This window comes from Caenorhabditis remanei, chromosome III, assembly GCF_010183535.1.
Source record: "Caenorhabditis remanei strain PX506 chromosome III, whole genome shotgun sequence".
Lineage (NCBI taxonomy): Eukaryota > Metazoa > Nematoda > Chromadorea > Rhabditida > Rhabditidae > Caenorhabditis > Caenorhabditis remanei.
In genome coordinates, this window is record NC_071330.1 from 3,741,085 (window position 1) to 3,762,437 (window position 21,353).

Here is a 21,353-nt window from a genome sequence, read left to right on the forward strand (position 1 = left end):
GTCCACGCCAACCAACTTTCAGTCACTTGCAGTAGTTGATCAATTTTTACTCGAGCTATGTATATACGCATCTCGTTTTCCATAATACTGGTTTTGCAATTAGTTATTCGCATTTCATTAATCATTTGAAGAGAAAAAAGCGATATGAGTGACTAGTTATTCGAAAAGGGGTTATAAAGGGTTGGATAGAAGGAACGCATTTTTTTGTAAAGAAGCTATAAAGTTGGCCGATCTGGCGTGTTGTTGGCGCGTTTCATCTGGAGCCTAGACGATGTGATAGTGTCTGTACTGTGCTGGACTTTAAGGTTTCAGCGTATGAGCTTCATAACTAGCTTCACACTGAACCGATTTCTATGAAACATATATAGACTGATAAAACATTTTTTAACACCTAACATAACACCTAAACTTTGGATTTTTCAAATTTTTTTATTTTAACCCCAGTAGGTTTTTAAGGAGGTTGTGACCTTTGATAGTAAGCAAATCAAAATTTGGATAGTGCGCTCTATTGCTAATTTTGAGAGTTAAGACTTGTCAAGGCCCGAAGGCAAAAATTAAAAAAAGGAACCGATTTTCTTCGAAATTTTTTCGACGTTTTTTCAATTTTTTTCAAAAATGTGAAGATTTTTAATCATTTTTCAGAATTTATTCTAGTTCTGAATCATACTAACATTTTCGAAAAAATTCAAAAAGTCGAAGCAATTTGAATTTTGAATTTTGGCGCCAATTATCCAGGGCCTGACGTATGGATACGATCGATCACATTATCTTTAGAGCGCACTTGTCAGATATCTAACTCTAGGTCCCACCACGATAACCCCAGTAGATCAAAAACTGAAAAGAAGCGGGTCATGACCGGTTTCCCCTTGACTGGTTCCACTCAAAACTTGTCTCTCACAAAAAAACACATGAGCTACACTTAAAATGAGCTAGAAAATTAGTGTTTTCACTTTGTAACCGAAGGTAAAAAGTGTTCTCCTTCTTCTCCGTCGGAGCAAAAACGAGAAGTGTCGAATTTCTTCTTTTTCCTTCTTCTTCTCGCTTCCGGAGAGAGAGAAAAAGAGAGAGCAAAAAGGAAAGAAGAGAAGAGTAATTAGTAGGCGAGAAGAGGGACGTCGGCAGCTCCCGGAGGCACATAACATGAGAAGACGTGTCTTCAGAAGACGTGACGCCTTCTGATACCTTTTAGAAGATCAGAACAGAGACAAGTTGTATAGATTTTTTGAACAGGAGGAACTCTTTTTGCATCACTTCCAACCAAAGAGAAAATTCCAAACAAAACAAGCAATTTGTATCTGTTAGTGAAGTTCCGTCCCTCTTCTTATCCTACATCTTCTTCTCCTTTTTCTTATTTCTTCGTCTTCTCCTTGTCTTCTTCTCAATTTCCATTCCCCCCATTTCGTTTTTCTGTTTTCGTGTATCCTCATTGCCACGTCACAATCATCACGTCTTCTGAATTCTTCTTTTGTTGTGAAGCCTTCTGAAGAGTGGAGAGAGAAGACGTCGGACGTCTTCTGTGTTGTCGTCCGGAAAACAATGGAGTTGACAGCGCACAGCCCCTCCTTTTTTCCGTCTTTTTTCTTTGGAGCCGACACCTTTTCTTTTGGAGTCAAGGACACCTGAATTCAATTATTTTTTGGATAGCGGAAGGAATTAGGTTATAGAATTTAGGCCAAGTGGAAATAGGTTTTTGGGCAGAAACCTCGCTTTACTGAAAATCGGTTTTGTTTTTTTGGTATTATGGTAGCTGGTCCTAGAAGTTTCCAGGTCATGCAAAAGTTCGGCCACCAAAAATTTCGGTTTTATGGTCGGTTTCTTTTTGAAAAACTCTGGAAAAAACTTGAAAGTTTTGAATTTTGGTAGAAATTCCTGAAGAACTGAAATAAAAACGGTAAAAACCCAAAGAAAATAGGTAAAATTTCATGAAAACCTTCAATTTTTAGATTTTTTGCTCGTATTAGCACGGCACGCCTCTTACAACCGCGCTCTACCGAAATCGAAGAAAATTGTGTGCGAAATTGAGAGACTTAGAGAAAAGGGACATTATCCATAGAGCGCGTTTACATTACCAGAATCTCTAACCGATTCTCAATGGAGCTCGATTGCTATCCCCCTTAATTTCAGAATCGAATTTTTCAAAATCCCAAAATTCTCTTCCATATTTAGAGGTAACCATCATCATCATTTGAAAAAAGAAAAATTCCATCTCTCCGTTTTTCTTTTTTCTTTTTTCTTTCTTCTCCTTTTTTTTCTATCTCATTTTTCGGAAGCGGCCCATCATAATGCACGTCATCACATCGTTTCCCTACCCCTATTTTTTATTCTTCTTTTCCGCATTCGATATCCACTTATTTTGTCCCAGAGACCCCAAAATACAAAGGTGTATATACATGTATACCTCCCCCCCTTCCCAACAACTTTCCTCTTCTTCCACCCCAATTTTTGGCCCTATAATCGGTCCTCCAATTTTTTTCTCTCTTGTTGGTTTAGTTGGTTTAGTCTCTTTGGCGCTTTCAAGGTATCTTTTTTGTACTTTGCCTCGAAATGAAATACCGCGTCAACGACACGCCAGCTTGTGCACAACTCTCCGACACGGACAATGGTCAGAATGTAATCTCTTCCACTCCATCATTCTGATCCTAGTCGTGTTATGTGCTTCTAGGAGGGAGAGAGAGCAGAGAGACACAGAGAAATGAGTATTTTGGAACACTTTTTGGTCCCCACCCCGTCTCCAACCGGTAAACAATTATTTTTTGGGGGAGAGAAGGGGGAAAATTGGTTAGACAGGATTCATGCGCTGATTTTTTTTTGGAAGAAATTTTAGGGGAAGCTTAGAAGGTCTAGAACTTTTCAATTTCTGGAATTTTGAATTTTATATTACTACCGGTACCTTTATTACCACAGCATGCTTCTTACAACCGCGCTCTACCGAAATCGAAGAAAATTGTGTGCGAATTTGAGAGACTCAAAGAAAAAGAGACATTTTTCAAAGGGGATTTCGGTGGAGCGCAGTTGTAAGAACTGTGATGAGCTAGTATGTTGGAACTGTTTCGAAATGTCTTGGTTCGGGGAGACCATATGTCAGAAATACTTGGTTTATAACGGAATCGGGTCATTTTGAGATACGGTTCCGAAATGTCTCTGTTTTGAAACGTCTCGATTTCGCCTCAGGACCATAAACCTATTTCTACTTCCAGCTTGAGCATATATAAACCTTAAGTAAACTCGAAAGTCTCTATGACCTGTGGTAAGCTCCGCCCACTTTCAGATCATCTCTAGTTTTTTTTTCGATTATGAGCAATAATTCCGGATGTTTGTCAGTATTCAAACTTAAAGTTTCTATTTCACATTTAGGCTCCGCCCCCAAAATTTCACGCCAACCTGTCAAACTGATTTCACATGTCCTTAGATTAGAGAATTTTTGTTACGTTTTGAGGGCGGTGCTTAAAATCAAAGACTGTGACAAAATCTTGATTTCTTCGAAAAAAGACTCATATTTTCATCGTTTTTCATTCAAAAAAAACCTTCCCCCCTCTCCCGCCCATCAAGCCTATCGACATTTCTCTAGGCTTCGTGAGCAGAATAATTCATTATACTAATGCCCCGACGCCACATCAACGGGGGACCCTTCTTCTCTTTTTTCCCCTTCTCTGTATCTTCTAAGTCTCCAATGTCTTTTGCTGTCCCCCTTTTCTTCGATATCATCATGTTTCAAAGCACACAAATTTCAACTTTTTTGCTAGCTCCTCCATTCCCTTTTCTCCATTCCATTTCATATTAAAAAACGGAACAATTTTGTTTTTGACCACCCCACACCACTCTTGAAGCCTCTCCCAAAAATTCCTATAAGTATTCAAATTTTGGTAGCAGGAAGAGAGGAGTGGGGGGCAAGGGGGGCCTTCCACATTTTTCAATTTCTAATATGTTTTCGAATGACAAACCCCCAAAACCAGCCTCCTGCCAGACGCAGAGCGAGAAAAATAGGACCCCGCTATTTTTCATATATGACAGACAGGAGTCGTCCGTTTTTTGGGGAAATTCCGATTCGAAAATTTTTGAATTTTTAAAATCTTCTCCCCTTGCTATCCCTCCAAAAAGAACGAAATACGCCAGTGGTCAGATTTAATTGACCTTGGTCAGATGGCTCCATCCCCCACCCCCTAATCTTGTTATACAAGTCCACACAAACTTTTTTCTTCGTCTTTTTCCTCCATCTCTTTCCTTCTCTAAAATCTCACTGTAGTTGTCCTCCTGTCCGCCACGTGTCTCGTGCGATGACGTGACTCCCACCCGACACACCGCCCATCTATCGGGTGTGTACTGTGGTAAATGTCGACGACTGCTGCCAACAACCATACCGGCATCATTCAACACCATCCGTCAGGACAATCTCAGCAACAAGGAGGAGGTGCCGGAAATGCGGTCGCTTCACAGGCCAAACAACTTATGGTTGTGTTGCAGAGTGGATCTTATAAGGTGCAATTTGTATGGGTTGATGATGGGAAAGCTAAAAAAGTATAGTAATCCTGCAAAGTTTGGAATTTATACCTTAGGGATCCAGAAAACTAAATTGCATTCCAGTTCGGTGTGCTCGGTGAGGCCGTTCTGAAACAGACGCCCTAAATCATGATGAAAATTTTTAGGGTGTTTGTTTCAGACTGGCGAAAAACGAACCCGGATTTTTGAAATCAAGAAGATCGGCCACAGTTTCGATAAATAACCAAAAATAGCAAGACTGATACAAAATCTAAAAGATAAAAATCATTCAAGCTAGAAAAATTTCTTTGGATCTTTTGCTTGGGCCCTGATTTTCCGGCCTCTCTTTAAGAACTTAGGTCCGTTTTGCTGATTCGTCCCATTATCTTTTTTGAGCCGTCCATCTGGATTTGAATCATTGAATCTCGAACAGAGCTAAACTTTCCGTTAGCCGTAGTCCGCCGAACAGTCAGTTCAAAAAATGAAACTCTTTCTTAGCCATATTGTACCCTCTAACTCTCGAAACGGGACGAGTTGGGACATCCCGCGCGTCCCGGATAGTCATAAAACGGTTAAAAATGAGCCTATATTCTTGAATCTTTGGAAATAGTGCCCCCAGCTATGTCTTCAGGGCCGTGAAAATTTGACTACTCTCCGACAAAAATTGACTGTTGTCCACAGTAAGCAGCCCATTTTTAAGAAAACCGTAAAAACCAAACTATACCAGAAAAATGTAAAGCCCAAGAAAATAAAATGGTGTTTATGATATCAAAAGGCTCTTATTATAAGAAGCAGGTGCAAAATACACACGGAGTCAAATTATTCACGCGACTCTGCCCTCGGCATGTCTTGTTACACCCCAGCGTCTTCGTCGTCCCCCTTGACAACCATCAGAATCAGAATACGCCTTCAAGTTTTCTAGAGATAGAGAAGAGAGCTCTCTTCTGATTCTTCTGAAAACCTAATTTCTATTTGGTCTGTAATTATTTAAAAGGTTAATAGTATCATAATTCGAAAGCGTGGAGTCTATGGTAAGTTTGACGGGGAAGGCAACCGTTCAGATTTTTTTTCAGGATCTAGGTTTTAGGGGTAAAAATATGAAATAGGAAACCCAAAATTCATCCACCCTCAACTTCTGTATTCTTACAGGTTCTATCACTTGGCGCCGATGTTCTGCCGGAGTACAAACTGCAGCAGACTCGGGTACATCACTGCACAATTGTACATTATAGGTGAGTCTTCACTTTAAAAAAATGAACATTTGAGGGTCCACCGCTGGCATAACTTTTCCTCGACCTGTGGGTAGCCGTAATCTCTGTAAAGATATCAAGAAAAATCTTATCATTGATTTTTTAGGTGTTTTGAACCGTAAACATAATTGTATGTAGAAAAAAGAAGAGTATCACTCTACTAATCATCAAAACTATCCGAGCGTGAGCTCAGAATTTCTGAGAATTTCTTGAGAAGGAAGTTTTAAATTTAAGAAAAAACTATAGGAAAGGTTTGGTTGACTGAAGAAGTAATTTCGTTTAGTCTTTTATGATTTTAAGCTCCGCCCTTAAAAACTTGAGATATTTTACAAGGGAGGTGCTGAACAAACGCGCTGTATTGATAGCTACTTGACGCGATTTTTGAAAACTAGGAGTCTGGGGCACCGTCAGCGCGATTTTAGACTAAAGATTGCAATTTCAAGCGACTGGAGTGTCTTTGACGCGTTTTTCTGCAGAACTTCTGAATTTCAGATGACTGGGGCGCCTGTGACGTGTTAAGCAGTAAATGTTCTATACTTGTTTATTTTGTTGATGTAAGCACAAAAGTGATCAAACAGTTATAGAACGGCTTAGTTGCGAAATGACCGGTTCTGAAATCTCCGTGTTTCAGAAGATGATAATTTAGTTAATGAATGAGCCATGACAAAACTTCCATTACTGAAAGAATAAAACCACTTCCAACCTTCAAATTTCTTGCAGTCCATTCAAAGCAGTATGGGATTGGATAATTCTGTTACTCGTCATCTACACAGCCATCTTCACACCCTACGTCGCCGCATTTCTCCTCCGAGAACTGCAAGATACGACGAAAAAGTCTCGGTTTACGGAACCGCTGGAGATTGTCGATCTGATAGTTGATATCATGTTTATTGTTGATATTATTATTAATTTTCGCACCACATATGTCAATGAGAATGAGGAGGTTTGTGCATTTTTCCATTTTTTTTTTCAATTTTCGCAAACGCGCTCTACCGAAGCTCGCAAAATTTCATTTCGGTAGAGCGCTTTTGTAAGACTCTCTCCCTCCCTTTCAATTTGGATTAATTTTCAAATTCCCAAAACACTCTTAATATGATTTTGAGTAATATTAGGAAGGTCAGGTCGTATCACATCCTGGAAAAATTGCGACGCACTACTTCAAAGGATGGTTCATCATTGATATGGTCGCCGCAGTGCCGTTCGATTTGCTACTCGTCAGCACGAATAGTGATGAGGTGAGTGATTTGAACTGTTCCAGTAACTAGAGAGTAGAGAGCGCAGAGAAGCAGACAGTCTGCTTCTCTGTGCTCTCTCACAAGTGAAGTCTTTGGAGACGCGCCCCTTTCAAACTATCTATGAATTTGGTCATAAGCATTTTCGACTACGGGGAGTCTATTTCTGCCATCAAAACCGGCTAAATGTCTGTTCGAGCCGAGTTATGATCTCTCAAACTTTTCATATAGTCAAGCTTTTTCATATGGAATTCCAACTCGGCAAATAGTATACGCAAAGATGTTCTCATTTTTGAAACGTACGAGCACAGGTGAACCGCTGGGGAACACATATGGAACCGCGATGTAGCGTTTATGCGGCCGATTTGGAATTCCATGTGGAATCGCTTAACAATTTTAAAAGTTTGAGAGCTCATAACTCGGTTCGCAGAGACATTTAGCAGGTTTCGACAGCAGAAATGGACTCTTCGTGGTCGAAAGTACATATAGCGTTTGTAAATACCGTTTGAAATCCGAGTCTCCAAAAAATTCCCTGGTGAGTATTTTCTTTGGGCTTCTAGACATCCGAGATTTCAACTGATAATTGTTCCTCTTTTTCCAGACAACAACACTAATCGGGTTGCTGAAAACTGCTCGTCTGTTACGATTGGTACGGGTCGCCAGAAAACTGGATAGGTATTCTGAATACGGTGCCGCCGTTCTACTTCTACTCATGGCCACGTTCGCACTGATAGCACATTGGCTCGCGTGTATATGGTGAGTTTTTTCTCATTACAATTTTTGCGCAACGAAACGAAAAAAAATCAATGAGAAAAAACTTTCAGGTATGCAATTGGTAGTGCAGAATTATCACATAAAGAATACACTTGGCTGCATCAGCTTTGTGAGTTTTTTTGATCTCTCTGAGTTCTCAAGGAAACAATTTAAATGATTTTCAGCAAAACAACTAACACAACCCTATACGTCAACAAATGGAACTGTACCCACTGGAGGGCCAACGTTAAAAAGTCGATACGTGACGTCACTCTACTTCACACTATCCACAATCACATCAATCGGTTTCGGAAATGTTTCGGCGACAACGGATTCAGAAAAGATATTCACGATTATCATGATGATATTGGGTTCATTAATGTACGCTTCGGTGTTCGGAAATGTGTCTGCAATTATTCAAAGGTTGTATTCTGGAACTGCACGATATCATACGGAAATGTCAAGGTTGAGGGAGTTCATCAGGTTTCACCAGGTGAGAAAATTAGTTTTTGCTGAAAAGCATCGGTATGAAATTCATCTCATTCGAGGTCACCGAATCCATATCTAGGATTGATTTGAACAAATTAGCTTTGTAAGCCTAGATGAATCATTTGTCCTTATTTTCCAGCCGTTCATAATGAAAACTCTTTTTCGGGGGTGATGTCGTAAATTGACCTTGGTAATTGACTCGAATTACACTATACATTCTTTCAGTCTTTAAAACTCACCCATTCCATAACTATCTTTTCCCAAAACCGGTTTATATCCTATTGTAACTGAATGAAACTTCTCAATGACGAATAATTTTAGAAAACGTAGATTCTAAAAACGGACAATTCTGGAATTGCTGCGTTCGAAAAAGAGACTGTTCCGAAAAGGGGCAGTTCTATAATGGGGAAGTTCTGAAAAGGCATTCCACCTAGTTTCCGTAACCCCGTATCATTTTGAAACACTGAGCCCACATAGAATTTGATGGGTTTTATCTGTAACATAAAATTGCCAAAATCGGACGTATTGGCAGTCAAATTTGAGAAAGTAGTGAAAGTGGCAGTCTTTCTTGTTAAACTCAGCTTCTCGAAGCCGGAAATTCTGAAAAAAATTAGAAACTTCAAGCTGAATTGGGTTGCGTGTCGTAGTCAGGACCGTACCTTTATACAGTACTACCGTATATTCGTCAATACTACAGTATAACCTCATTTCGAAAATTCCAGATCCCAAACCCACTACGACAACGTCTGGAAGAATATTTTCAACACGCGTGGGCTTACACCAATGGAATCGATATGAATCTGGTGTTGAAGGGGTTTCCCGACTGTCTACAGGCAGATATCTGCCTCCATTTAAATCGAAATCTTTTGAGTGGATGTGCAGCGTTTGCAGGTAGTACGCCAGGATGTTTGAGAGCGCTTTCTATGAGGTGAAAATTTTTGCTGAAGAGTATTTTACTAAAATGTTGTTCATATTCCAGGTTTCGAACAACACATTCCCCGCCTGGAGACACTTTGGTACATCGAGGTGACATACTGACGGGGTTGTACTTCATAGCAAGAGGGAGTGTAGAAATATTAAATGATGATAACAATGTGATGGGAGTGCTTGGCAAGGACGATATATTTGGAGAGAATCCACTTCTCTATGATGAAGTGGGGAAGTCGTCTTGTAATGTCAGAGCGCTCACCAATTGTGATCTACACAAGATATTGAGGTGAGTTTCTTATTTTGGATTTTCAGAAAGGTTATATCGAGCAAAACTGGCCTCTAATGACACTATGCTTCCAGTTTAGTAAGCCAGTCCTGCTGACAAACCAAACTTGGTGATATCCGGACAAACATGTATACGTACTTTTTCAGAGACGACCTCCTCGATGTCCTCGACATGTATCCTGAATTCGCCGAAACCTTTTGCAAGAATCTCACCATCACCTACAATCTCCGAGACGATGCTCAAAGTCTTCGAAAAAAATTCGATCGCCATAAGCTCCTCCGAATGTCGTCTTCTCTGAACAAAGACAGGCATACAACACCTCCGGACGGAGAGAGCAGAAATCCGACAGCCGTCAGAAGAAGTGCTGAATCTGTGTCAAGATGTGATTCGAATCCGATTGATAGGAGGCAGTCCGCGGGGTCTAGGAGTGAGTTTTTTGAAAAATTTGTGCGATAGAGCGTACTTGCTTCAATCATTGCATTTCCATCCCACACCCTGCAAAACCCTCTGGCTTATCTTATTTTGTGTTAATCTTTGAATCCATACCCTATGTTATCAATCATTTTCTTCCCCTTATGGTTTACCACCTACTACTAACACAGGCTCATCTCGTTGCTCACCCCCACACGCTGCTCTCACTGCAACTCGTTCCGAAGCCACGCCCCTCCTTCGGCGACCCATCCAACACGAAGAGGACGATGCTCTTTTCGATGATATCCGAGCATTCGCACGTGGCAACACCGTCACAGTATCGCCTACTGTAGCCGGGAACTCTGTGTCACCGACGACGGTGATTGTTAATAATGATGGGACACAGTCGCAACAGTTGAGCGGTAAGAGGAGTTTTATAAAGTGTGAATTCTGATGAACTAAGCATGGTGTGGCATTTACAAACAATACGCTGATTAACACAGTTTGGCACCTGTTTAACAAATGGCTTTCCCGTTTTTGAGAGTGACTTTTCTTTGACGTTTGATTTTCGGACATTCGGATAAACAGACAGATTTTTTGAAAATTTGGATATTCGGATCTACAGACACACAGACAAAAATAAATTGTAAAAACCATCCAAACTTTTTTCAAAATTTCAGAAATAGTTTAATTTCTTCTAACATAACTATCCAGGCTATGATAAGTTTAAAAAACTCAAAAATAATTTTTTCAGACCGATCAGACGAATATGAAGATCGAAGATCGTACATGTTCGGCAGGAGGCTTGAAAATATTGAAAGGTTAGTTTTTATGATCGGCTAGAAAGTGGGCGGAGACTTTGGAAAACCATTCCTATACCGATACTGTTGCAAAACGTCCAAGTTGCAAAATGACCTGTTCCGTAACGGCCGGTTTTCAAACCATAGAGAGCATCATAAGTTTGGAAATTCAAAATTCAAATTTTTGACGTTTTCGATTTTTTTCGGGAAAAGGCAAATTTTTGACTATCGTTCAGAATTTAAAGAAATTCTAAAAAATCATCAAAAATGTACACATTTTCGATGAAAAATTGAAAAATGTTTTTAAAAAATTGGTTCATGTTTTGAAGCCTGGGCTTAGGGCCTTCCCGGACTGGACCTTGACAAGTATGGAAATTCCGAATTGAAGCTTTTTTTGTTCAGCTGCGTATCGTGACTATGACCACTATGAGTCGCTACTCAGTGAATTTGAATGAATACGCTAAAATTCAAACGCGACTAAAAATCCTGACTTTCAAACTACGTTTTCCAGCCAAATCGAGCGAATGCAGAACAAGTTCAACAGCGACATGGAGACACTAATCAAACTTGTGAAAGATCAAGCAATGGCTCGGAATAACGGATCATCGAATGAAGGTAGGCGGTGATATCTGGATATCCACTGCAATTCCTCTCTTGGTCCTCCATCCTCCCAATCGAAGAAAAAGGTTTGTTATCCGCATCCACAAACACATATACACAATGTATTCACCTGGTAGCTGTCCCTGAGATAACTAATCCCATTCCTTCCTTTTTTCTTTTATTTTAGAGAAAATTCTAGAGTTTTTTTCCAAACAGAGGTCTCCTGGAGTTGAAATTTGTTGATATCTTCTGATTTTCTTTGTGATTCTTTTCTGAATATTGTCAATAATTCATAGTGGTCGTCAAACGTGTTTTGCAGTGTTCCATTAAAAATCTCATTAATCAGTTTTCATTTATTAGCGCGGCATGGGTTTTGCAACTGTGCTCTACTGGAATCCATAAAAGTACGGTAGAGCGCGGTTGTAAATTCTGTGGCGTCCTAGTATTCCACAATCATTTTTTCATCGAAAGCGTTTGCTAGGCTCCGCCCATTTTTTCAATGTTAGCACATAGTTGTGAATTGAAAAAATGTGAGGGTTTTTATCATTATTGCTCCAATTAGTAAAAGTTTTGAAATGCTTTTCTGAAAGGGCGAAGCCTATTTCCCTTAGACTCCGCCCACTAGTTTATTAGAATTATAGCTTCCTTTAGACCTCCCAAAGCACCGATTTCGATTTCTTATCATCAAAAATTCTGCTTGGTCATCCCCTTAAATTAGTTTTCTCTTTCTCTCATCCGTTCAGTTCCGCTCACCTCACTCACCTAATCATTGTGAACTCATTGTGATCTTCTCTGATTTTTCAGTTCCTCTCACTTATGAATATAATTGGTCAATATTGCACTTAACAAGACCTTGAAATTCTGTGACACCTTGTTATTGTATTCTCCTTTGTCGACTTCTTTGATTTCACAATATTTGTTAATAGGGGTACTGTAAGGAAGCTCTGAAAGTGATATGACATGTACATATTGGAATTTCTGTAGTTTTTAACCGTACCTAGTTAGATTTTTTCGGTGTTCAATTACAAAAATGAAATTCCCATAGTCTAAATTGTATGTCGATAGTAAAACTGTTAGATATTCCAAAAATCCAGCTCTCATCTCTCCATATGTTTGACATTGAGCTGACCACTAGGATTTGATTATTAGTAAACTCACGATAAGACAATGCACTGCTATTGCAGCCGCGCTCTATTGTGAAGAACGGTACATTTCTGCGTCACGGCGAATATTCGAACTTATGTGCATACTATACCGGCTGTATAAAATTCAATGTTCACCCAAACGCAAAAAATGTATCATTCTTGTCAATAGAGCGCGGATGCATTGGTAGCCTTGGCCTCATCGTGCGAACTAGAATATACACCAGACAAGTTTTCAAATCCGTGGTCTGTAAAATTAGCCAGTGAGCCAAGTTATTCTTACAGTACCCCTTTCATTCTTCCTCTGATTCCTTCATTCCATTCTTCACTCCTCACTCCTCACTCCCGTCAATTTATCCCTGTACCTCTAGTTCTCCCGTTTTATTTTTCATTCAAATATCTATTTATTTTTTTTTTTGGTGAAAAAACTGTGGAATGTGTGTGTGGTTATGCGATAACAATCGAGCCTTGCACGATTGGGATATGGACATTTTTTTCTTTTTTTTTGGTTTTTCTTCTTTCTTTTTATATTACTTCTAGAAGTAGGTTTTTGGGTTTTTGTTGGGATACAAGGGGTGGTGAGCAAGTTTGCTCAACTGCAATCGCGCTCCATCGAACATAGTAAAATTGTGAGAGAAGGTGGAGAGTCGCAGAAAGAAAACGTAGTCGCGCTCTAGTGATAACAGATTTCAATAAATTTCGAGAAGGTTAAAATCCATTAAGAAGTATGCGACTAAAACGACAACGTTTGCTACTCTTTTGTGAGTAAGCGGTTTATTTGAGAGGACTACACGGCGAAGTCATTTTCAAGTTTTGCCTGAAAATGAAGCCAGGACTACCAATGCAGGCGCGCTCTATTGACAAGCATGGTACATTTTTCGTCGCTATAATTTATATAGCTGGTATAGTATACACATAGTTCTAATATTCACCGTGACTCAAAAAAGTGTACGGTGCTTGCCAATAGAGCGTGCCTGCATTGATAGTCCTGGCTTCATCGTGAAAACAGCTCGCAAGTGTCATTTCGCTGACAACCTCGCTCTACCGAACACAACAAAAAACCTAGAGTACGATGGAGCGCAGTTGCAAAAACTTGAATTCCAAAGTCCACTAACTCAAAAGCCTACAGTACCCCTCCACGCCTATCCTAAAGCTTTTCCCTCCCCCCAAAATCTATTCCAGACGTATTTCCAGGCGACCAACAATATCCACGTCATCGGCCGAACAACTACATCTCGTCGGCGATCCGCCTTCCGAACGGTGGTGGTGGTGGAGTGGTTGAGGATATGCGAGTATCCCGACTCTCCTCACACGAACCGCCGACACCTACACAGGAATCTGACACGATTCTATGATGATGATCCGTGTCTATGTATTTATCATCTCTCTCCACACCCCCGGTGTCTCAAATTTATTCCCCCGCCCATTCAGTCCTTCGTTTTTTTCTTCCAATCTTCTCAGGGATCTCTTTCCGAGTGCCTCATTTCTTCATTTTAAGGAATTCTATGGTTTCCCCGGTATTCTTCTTTTTCGTCGGCATTACAGTAGGTCAAATCGTCATGAGACCTACTTAACCAACTATATTCTCCCATATCGTTCCCCCCGGATAGCCATAATAGCTAGGATAACTCTTCGTGATCTCTTTTAAGCCATTTTTTGAAATTTTTTTTGAAACAAGCCAAATTTTGCCTTTATATATATAATTTTTCATTTAAGAGATTTTCTTCAGTCTTTAACAAAAACTTGTGTTCGTGTTTTCATCATGTCCTTCATGCGGGTTTTCTCCACTTTTTCAATGTTCTCTCCCCCCAAATTTTAAGAATTTTAAGAATTTTCGACACGTCTAGATGCCTTTTTGTTTTTTTTCTTCTAATTGTTCTTCTTTTTTTTTGAAATTCCGTATCCCTTTTCTCACATCACTCACTCTCTTTCTCACAAAACCGTTTCCATTCTTTCTATGCTCTTCCCCCCCCCCCCCCCCCTTCCCCGAACAACTTTCTCATCTTGTTTATTTACTTTTTCAAGAAAAAAAATTAAAATTCGATAAAAATTTTAAAATTTATGAGATTTATTTTATTAAAATGAAATTCAGAAACAAAAAATTCAGATAACAAAAGCCTGCCCATTTTCAAATATCACATGCATCTCTTCCAACTCGGCCACCAATTTCTTCACGTCTTCCACCAAACGTCTTCTCGTTGCCAACTCCAGATCGTTTTTCTCCAATTCAGTGTCAATTTCTTGTTTTCTTTTCAATAATTTTAGAATATTGTACGCATTATCGTAAATATCATCCCTTTCGTAAATATCTTCCCCACAGTCAGTGATCACTTTATCGGTTCTCCACCCTGTCAGAACCATGTATCTTTCTAATCGACATATGACTAGAATTTGTCTTTCCCGGAAGCTTGAAGTGGTTTTTGCCAGTCTGAAATCACACACAGTTTTTCAGCTGCTAGTTTGTTTATATAAATCTCTAATCGACCTATGACACTTCTATGTTAAGCAAACTTGTACAAAGTACGAAATTTGGGATGACACAGAAAAAGTTAGAATCCGAAATCCAAAACCCGGAATACAGTTTAGAAGCGCAGAGCTTACAGTCAGTAGCTCTATATGAAAAAATCTTTTGGAAATTCAGAACCAGAAACTTGGGCACGGCCTCCATGGCAGGCCCTCTCAATGCACTGCGCACAGTACTTTGAGAGGGCCTCTGCCTGAGGCCGTGCTTGGGTATCAGAGCTGTGTAGAAGTAAAATTTTTGAAAGGGGAAGTCGGAAGAAGGAAGAAGGAAGTGAAAAAAGCCCGGTAGTCGGAAGTTAATTTTGAAAATGACAAATTTGAGGAAAATTTTTTCTAATCATCTCTGAAAGCGAATTTTGGCGTTGTTTTGAATACAAAATTCCATTAAAAACCACCAAAATTCCGCTGAAATTCCGTCGAAAATTACAAAATTTTTGTCAACTTTTTACACGGAAGTCGGAAGTGGCAAAAAATTTCAACGGAAGAAGGAAGAAGGAAGTCGAAGGAAGGAATTCCGCGCAGCTCTGGTTGGGACTATGCTTGTCAAAGGCCAGGTGGGATTTTTTCAAAACTTTCAGCCCGGCTCGTTTAGGCCCGTCTTTTGGAGGGGAGGGCTTCTTTTCAAATTTGAGTTTAAAATCGCAAGCGGAATCTGGCTGAAAAGTTCAGTCAATCTTTTGAGAAATATACCAAACTATCATGAAGAAAATATTTTGAAAAACGGGTAAATCAGAACATTAAAACCATAAGATCCAATATCCCCAGCCATTTCTCCAAACTCACGTGAAGTCTATTGTCATCGCCTCTCTTCTAAACTTGAACGTCAGTAGTTCATCGAGAACTTCAGTGATTTCAATTCCATCATTTAGTTCCAATATAAACCAATAAAACATGTCAATGTCATTCGCCAACCAGCGTTTAAGCAATGTGTTGACCTGACTTTGAGTGAAGTTGTTTCTGACTAACTGGACTCCACGCACATTCTCCATATTCAAAATGTCCTCGAGTTTAATCCAAGTTGCATCTTGATACTGGGCGTTGTCGAATTTAAATTTCTGGAATAATTTTTCATTTAAGATAAAAAATTTTTGGTAGGGATTACATTTTTGTGATTAAAATCCTTTGGAATTTCAGCCGCTATGTTCAGGAAGTGTTGAAGGTTTGCAGAATCCATGATTTTATTTAAAGCAGTTGTGGTGATGCTTCTGGGTTTATAAGTCAGTTCTCGATACTGTTGGAACATTTCTAATATTTCTTCTGTTTTCTTCGGTAGAACGTCTTCAGCAATAACTAAATCAATATTGCTGCATTCAAATGTGTTTCGAATTACGTAAGATAGCTTAGCAGTGTTTTCCAGAATTGAACCATTTCGAATGTTTATCCTGGAAATAATTGAACTTCAAAACAGTTTCAATAAAGTTTTAGTTTGATTGAAAAAAACCACTTAATGGTTTTTTCTATACTGATATCGATTCGAAAAATTGTAAAAATAAAAGCTTACCATGGCATCAAAGAATAATTTCTATCGTTCTCGTTTTTCTTTTCACGCATAATGTCTTTATCTTTATAACACTCGACTAAACATCCAAAATCAAGCAAATTGATAGTCGATCGATTGTTTGTGAACTCAATTTTAATTAGTTTGATTCTACCGTTCGCTAGTTTCGTGTAACGTCCCATTCGTTTGGAAACGAACGCGGTTCTCAACCTGAAAATTAATTCTTATCAGAAAGAAGAGATTTTTAAATGTGAATCTTTTGGATAATAAAGATTTTGAAACACTTACAAATCCGTAGAATCCATGCATTGTAAAACGTGCCTCATGGCAACGGATGGCAAGTGAAGTAGAGAAAAACACTGGTATTTTCTGCAAAAATTGAATTCAGAATACTAAAAAACTGTCTTTAAAACTTACAGTTCTCTCTGAATTTCCATTTTTTTGGGATATGAATTGAGACGTGGACCACAATTGTTCAAACGAAAAGAGGCGAAGGAAAATCAATAAGACGGTACCCTGATGGCCTTTTGTTTGCTCAGGAGGAAACCTCCTATGACCTGGGATACTGAGAGCACGTAATTGGCCACTATCTAATTAATAAGAAAGATTAGAGGTGGGTTCTATGCCTCTTAGAATACGTTTCTTGGTCATCACAGCTTTTCTAAAACCCCTTCCACGTTTTATTTAAGATCTGAGGTTTGACTGAGTAGGATATTTTAATTCAGGATGCCAAGACGGTTCAAAAGAGTAAAATCATGACCGGTGGCCGAGTTTTTCGAAAGTTTGGGTTTCTAGGCCACAGGCTTCAAGTGGCCCATACTCCCAGGGGGCATTGGGGCAGGGGGCATCGTGCTCATAGGGGCATTCACTCAGAGGGGTCACTAAATCTTAGGGGGCATTTCACTGATACTCTTAGGGGTCATTTCTCATATTCTCATAGGGGACATTGACCCTCATTCTCAGAGGGGTCATGGAAATTCTCAGAGGGGGCATCAATATTTTCAGAAGATGCATCAGTTTTCTCAGAAGTGGAATCAGAAAAATTACTATGAAAGTTGAATACGGTTAGTTTTCGATGATTGGATGGCCAGATAAACTTGATTTCGCGGGCTTTGAGAAATTTTGATTAAATGTTATTTTCCTCCAAAAAGTTTTCCTTCGAAAAGATTCTCTCAATAATTTACAACCCCAATATCAAAGGCTCTTTTGCTATTTCTTTCTCGTATAAAATTTTTGTTCGTTTGTCAGAAAGCTTCTATTTGGATAATCTTTTCGTAGAAGATGTATTGAAATAATCAGTGTCATTAGTAACTTTTTCAAAAAACATCTATTTAATCATTGTGTAATTTATCGGCAAAAAATCATTGAATACACGTCGCAATGACTACATTTTTCTCAAGGACTACAATACTCATTGACAATCTCTCATTGACTATATCTACAGTACTCTCCAAAAAGAACGCGATACTCGCAGTTTTTAGTTGAAAAGCAGTCAGCTTTGAGCATGTGCCACAGCCTCACTAATTGTCTCAATATTTTAATTGTTTATCTAACTAAAAACTTCAAGTTTCACATGCTTTTTTTAACTGTATTCAAAATGACACTAGATATCATTTATTTGTGACCTGTAGAGCATTTCGAAATACTTTTCATAGATTAAAAGCTGGCGGCATTTCTAACATATTAGAAAGATGGGGAATGTTGTGAATGATTTTTGGTGGCATTTCAGAATCTCTAATATCTAGCCTCACATCATTGGGCTGAAACAAATGTGAAGTCGATGAGTCTTTGTTGTCATTGAGTTTCTGCCAAATTTCTCAAAACACTTTTATAGCAATTTTTCTGATGACACTTCTGAGAAAACTGATGCCTCTTCTGAAAATATTGATGCCCCCTCTGAGAATTTCCATGACCCCTCTGAGAATGAGGGTCAATGTCCCCTATGAGAATATGAGAAATGACCCCTAAGAGTATCAGTGAAATGCCCCCTAAGATTTAGTGACCCCTCTGAGTGAATGCCCCTATGAGCACGATGCCCCCTGTCTCAATGCCCCCTGGGAGTATGGGCCGCTTCAAGTCGCCATTACTTTGTTGGGTTTCACCCAAACAGATGGAAAACCAAATTTTTAGATTTGGGAAGTCAAAACGGCTCAAAAAAATTTAATCGTGACGCGTGACCTAAGTTTTCTGAATGTTGTATGATTTTTCTAGGCCACAGGCTTAAAGTCGACATATGTTGGGTCTCACCCCCACTGGTTATTTTCGTATTAGCGCATGACGGTTCTTGCAACCACGCTCTATCAGAACTGAGAAAAAATTTCGTGAATAAATAGCTTAGTCTTCTAGAGAGTTACAAGCCAATCTGTATGCTTTCACCAAAATTTAGAACGGATGACTTTGAAAAGATCGTCACAGCAAGTTTAGATCTGCATTTTTGTGATTTACAACTTTTTATACGGGCTCTTTTCACAAAGATATAAACTCTATACTCGTCTAGAATGAGAAAACGTTTCAATTTTGGAGTTGAAGGTCTGAAATTCATCTGACAATAAAAATATTATTTCTTTTAATAGCACATGAAGGTTTTGCAACAGCGCTCTACCGAAATTAAATGAAACACGTTCACGAAAAATACATTTTTTTCTCATAAAGATTTCGATGAATCACAGTTCTAAACTCCACGAATTTCGAAGTCTCACTGGAGCGAATGGACTTAAAATAATTTATTTTACGTATTCTATATAACCCAATGCATACACAGCTCAAAAACATATTTAATGTTGGCAACTCGATTTGCCACATTCACAAATTGATGCTTGAACCAATCGAGATTAGGTGTAAACACTCCTCTCGCTTGACATTCTTCTAACTCAAGATTTATGCGGTAACTGAAAAAAAAGTTCAATGTTTACAAAAATCCACAACTTACAAAGTAGCCGCGTGAAATAATCTCATCAATTGTTGCTGCTCTTCCAAGGTGTTGTCAAAGTTGTAATCCAGTTGTAATTTAAGCTGTTCGATATAGTTTACTACTTCCTCTGTGGTCTGAAACAAGAAGATAAATGATACGTGTATGTAATTGGAAAACCGATTCACCTGAAATTCTAATGGCGGATCAAAGGCTAGTTGGTTTTCCAAGTAGTCGAGAGACTCTTCTAACGTCATTGGCACACCTGTAACAAACCATGTTCAGTGCACATAGTATAGCTTTTAGCAGGACTCACATAATTGTTTGTAAATTTCTTCAACAGTGTCATATGCTCTTATAATTCGTTGATTTATCTCGGCGTCAATTAATCCTCTGACATCCGTGATTTTCTCTATAGCTGATGAGTTTTTCCATTTTCTAGAAAAACGAAGAAATATTTGAAGGTAAGGGCAGTAAGTGGTATTATGATCTGTTGAGAATTCGGTGAATGTAACTTTCAGGGCTCGAAGATAGTCGTGTAGGTGAAGTATAGATATCCGCTTTTACGAAATAAAAAAATATTTCTAAGGATGTTACTAAAAAAGTTAAAAGCAGTTTCAATATAGCTGTATGTTAATGTTAATTGTACTTATTAAACAAGTCTCGAGCTTTATTTTTCTAGTTGACCACTTTCTTGTACGGGAGTTCATACCCAAGTTATATTCAGGATCTTTAATGTAAAACTATTTTTATCACTGTTAACTTCAAGAGAGCGTCACATTATTAGTAATTGATCAATGTTCTTGAAATTTTGAGGAAGTCCTGATTTTCATTTTGGTAGTTGAACGCTTTTCTGTTGAAGCTCACCCGAAAAAGATAGAGTCAGTTGGAGAAACACGATATTGAGTAAGCCTTGTTCGACTTAAGGATCATTCTTACAAAAAATGTTTCAACTACAAAAAAAGAAAGTTTCTTTCATTTACACAAATCTGGAAACATAATTTCAAAGTTTACGACACCAGCCGCACTCTCAAAAGCTCTCAATTTCCCCTCAAAAGTGGAGCACTCACTTCAGCAATTGCATCGTATTATGAAGATGGATATGGAGTTCCTCTCTGGGCAGGGTATACAAATATACTTTCAATTTTACACCCATATCCATGATTTCTCGATAGATGTCGTCGGATGGCTGGAATAGTTTTGATAAGTCTGTAACTGCGCTCCATTGGATTTCTCAAGAATTCGGTAGAGCGCAGTTGCTTCCCAGCTTCTTACAACTGCGCTCTAACAAAAATACGGAAAATAGCAAGAGGTTTTCGGTGGTGCGCAATTATAGCACCTGTGTTTCTCTAATAGCTAAAAAGTCTTACAAGTGTAGCATCAATTCCTGGGTAGTTTTGTAGTTGTACATCGTAGAAGGCCATTTGATCCTAAAAATTGAAAATTTAAGTACAGCACCGCTTAAAAAGTTATCAACTTTGGCTGTTTGCAGTAGAAAATTACCAATTTTGACGTGTATTTTGGTGTCACCTTTTTGTCCGACAAACTCTATTTTGTATGGGTTGAACAGAGCAAAAATAGCACTTAATTTTTGTAGTTGATCATTTTTGTAGGGACACTACCATCTAAGTTACAGACTGTCAAAGTGAAAAGCTTCAAAATATCGCTAATATGAACTGAAATTAGTCGATTTCAGGGAGGAATTATTTTGATTACCTGTAACTTTCATGGTAATGTCCCTACAAAAAATTGGCCAACTACAAGAATTATTTGCTATTTTTGCTTTTTCCAACCTATACAAAATACAATTTGTCAAACAGTAAAATGAAACCGAAAAACACTGTCAAAGTTGATAACCTTCGAAGCGGTGCTGTATTTATTTTTCACCTTGTTAGGAAGAAAAAAAGAGAAAAAATAATAAAATTTTTCAACTCGACTAAATTTTTTATCCTTGACCTCAAAACCATTTTGTCTCAAAAGAAGTAAAACTGATTGGCGTAACGTTTTCAATATTTGCATCGCGAACCCCGCACTCCTCCCTCACATTCAACTGTC

General features: G+C 38.7%; 3 protein-coding genes across 3 annotated transcripts; 1 reads left to right on the plus strand and 2 right to left on the minus strand.

Moving 5' to 3' along the window:
* Window positions 1–4,329: 4,329 nt before the first annotated feature.
* GCK72_008889 (uncharacterized protein) lies at window positions 4,330–13,724 on the plus strand (the record flags this gene model as incomplete). The annotated part of the gene is made up of 14 exons (XM_053727101.1): window positions 4,330–4,476; window positions 5,626–5,708; window positions 6,447–6,669; window positions 6,848–6,961; window positions 7,560–7,714; window positions 7,783–7,841; window positions 7,897–8,204; window positions 8,923–9,128; window positions 9,180–9,416; window positions 9,563–9,843; window positions 10,019–10,249; window positions 10,582–10,648; window positions 11,139–11,242; window positions 13,564–13,724. 14 exons carry the CDS (start codon window positions 4,330–4,332, stop codon window positions 13,722–13,724), a joined length of 2,376 nt encoding a protein of 791 aa, XP_053586678.1.
* Window positions 13,725–14,472: 748 nt separating this feature from the next.
* GCK72_008890 (uncharacterized protein) lies at window positions 14,473–16,827 on the minus strand (the record flags this gene model as incomplete). The annotated part of the gene is made up of 6 exons (XM_003107631.2): window positions 14,473–14,797; window positions 15,676–15,947; window positions 15,995–16,274; window positions 16,394–16,600; window positions 16,679–16,759; window positions 16,808–16,827. The coding sequence occupies 6 exons, from the start codon at window positions 16,825–16,827 to the stop codon at window positions 14,473–14,475; spliced, it is 1,185 nt and encodes a 394-aa protein (XP_003107679.2).
* Window positions 16,828–19,315: 2,488 nt separating this feature from the next.
* On the minus strand, window positions 19,316–20,722 carry GCK72_008891 (uncharacterized protein; the record flags this gene model as incomplete). The annotated part of the gene is made up of 5 exons (XM_053727102.1): window positions 19,316–19,435; window positions 19,487–19,563; window positions 19,615–19,736; window positions 20,369–20,487; window positions 20,669–20,722. The coding sequence occupies 5 exons, from the start codon at window positions 20,720–20,722 to the stop codon at window positions 19,316–19,318; spliced, it is 492 nt and encodes a 163-aa protein (XP_053586679.1).
* Between the last annotated feature and the right edge of the window lie 631 nt (window positions 20,723–21,353).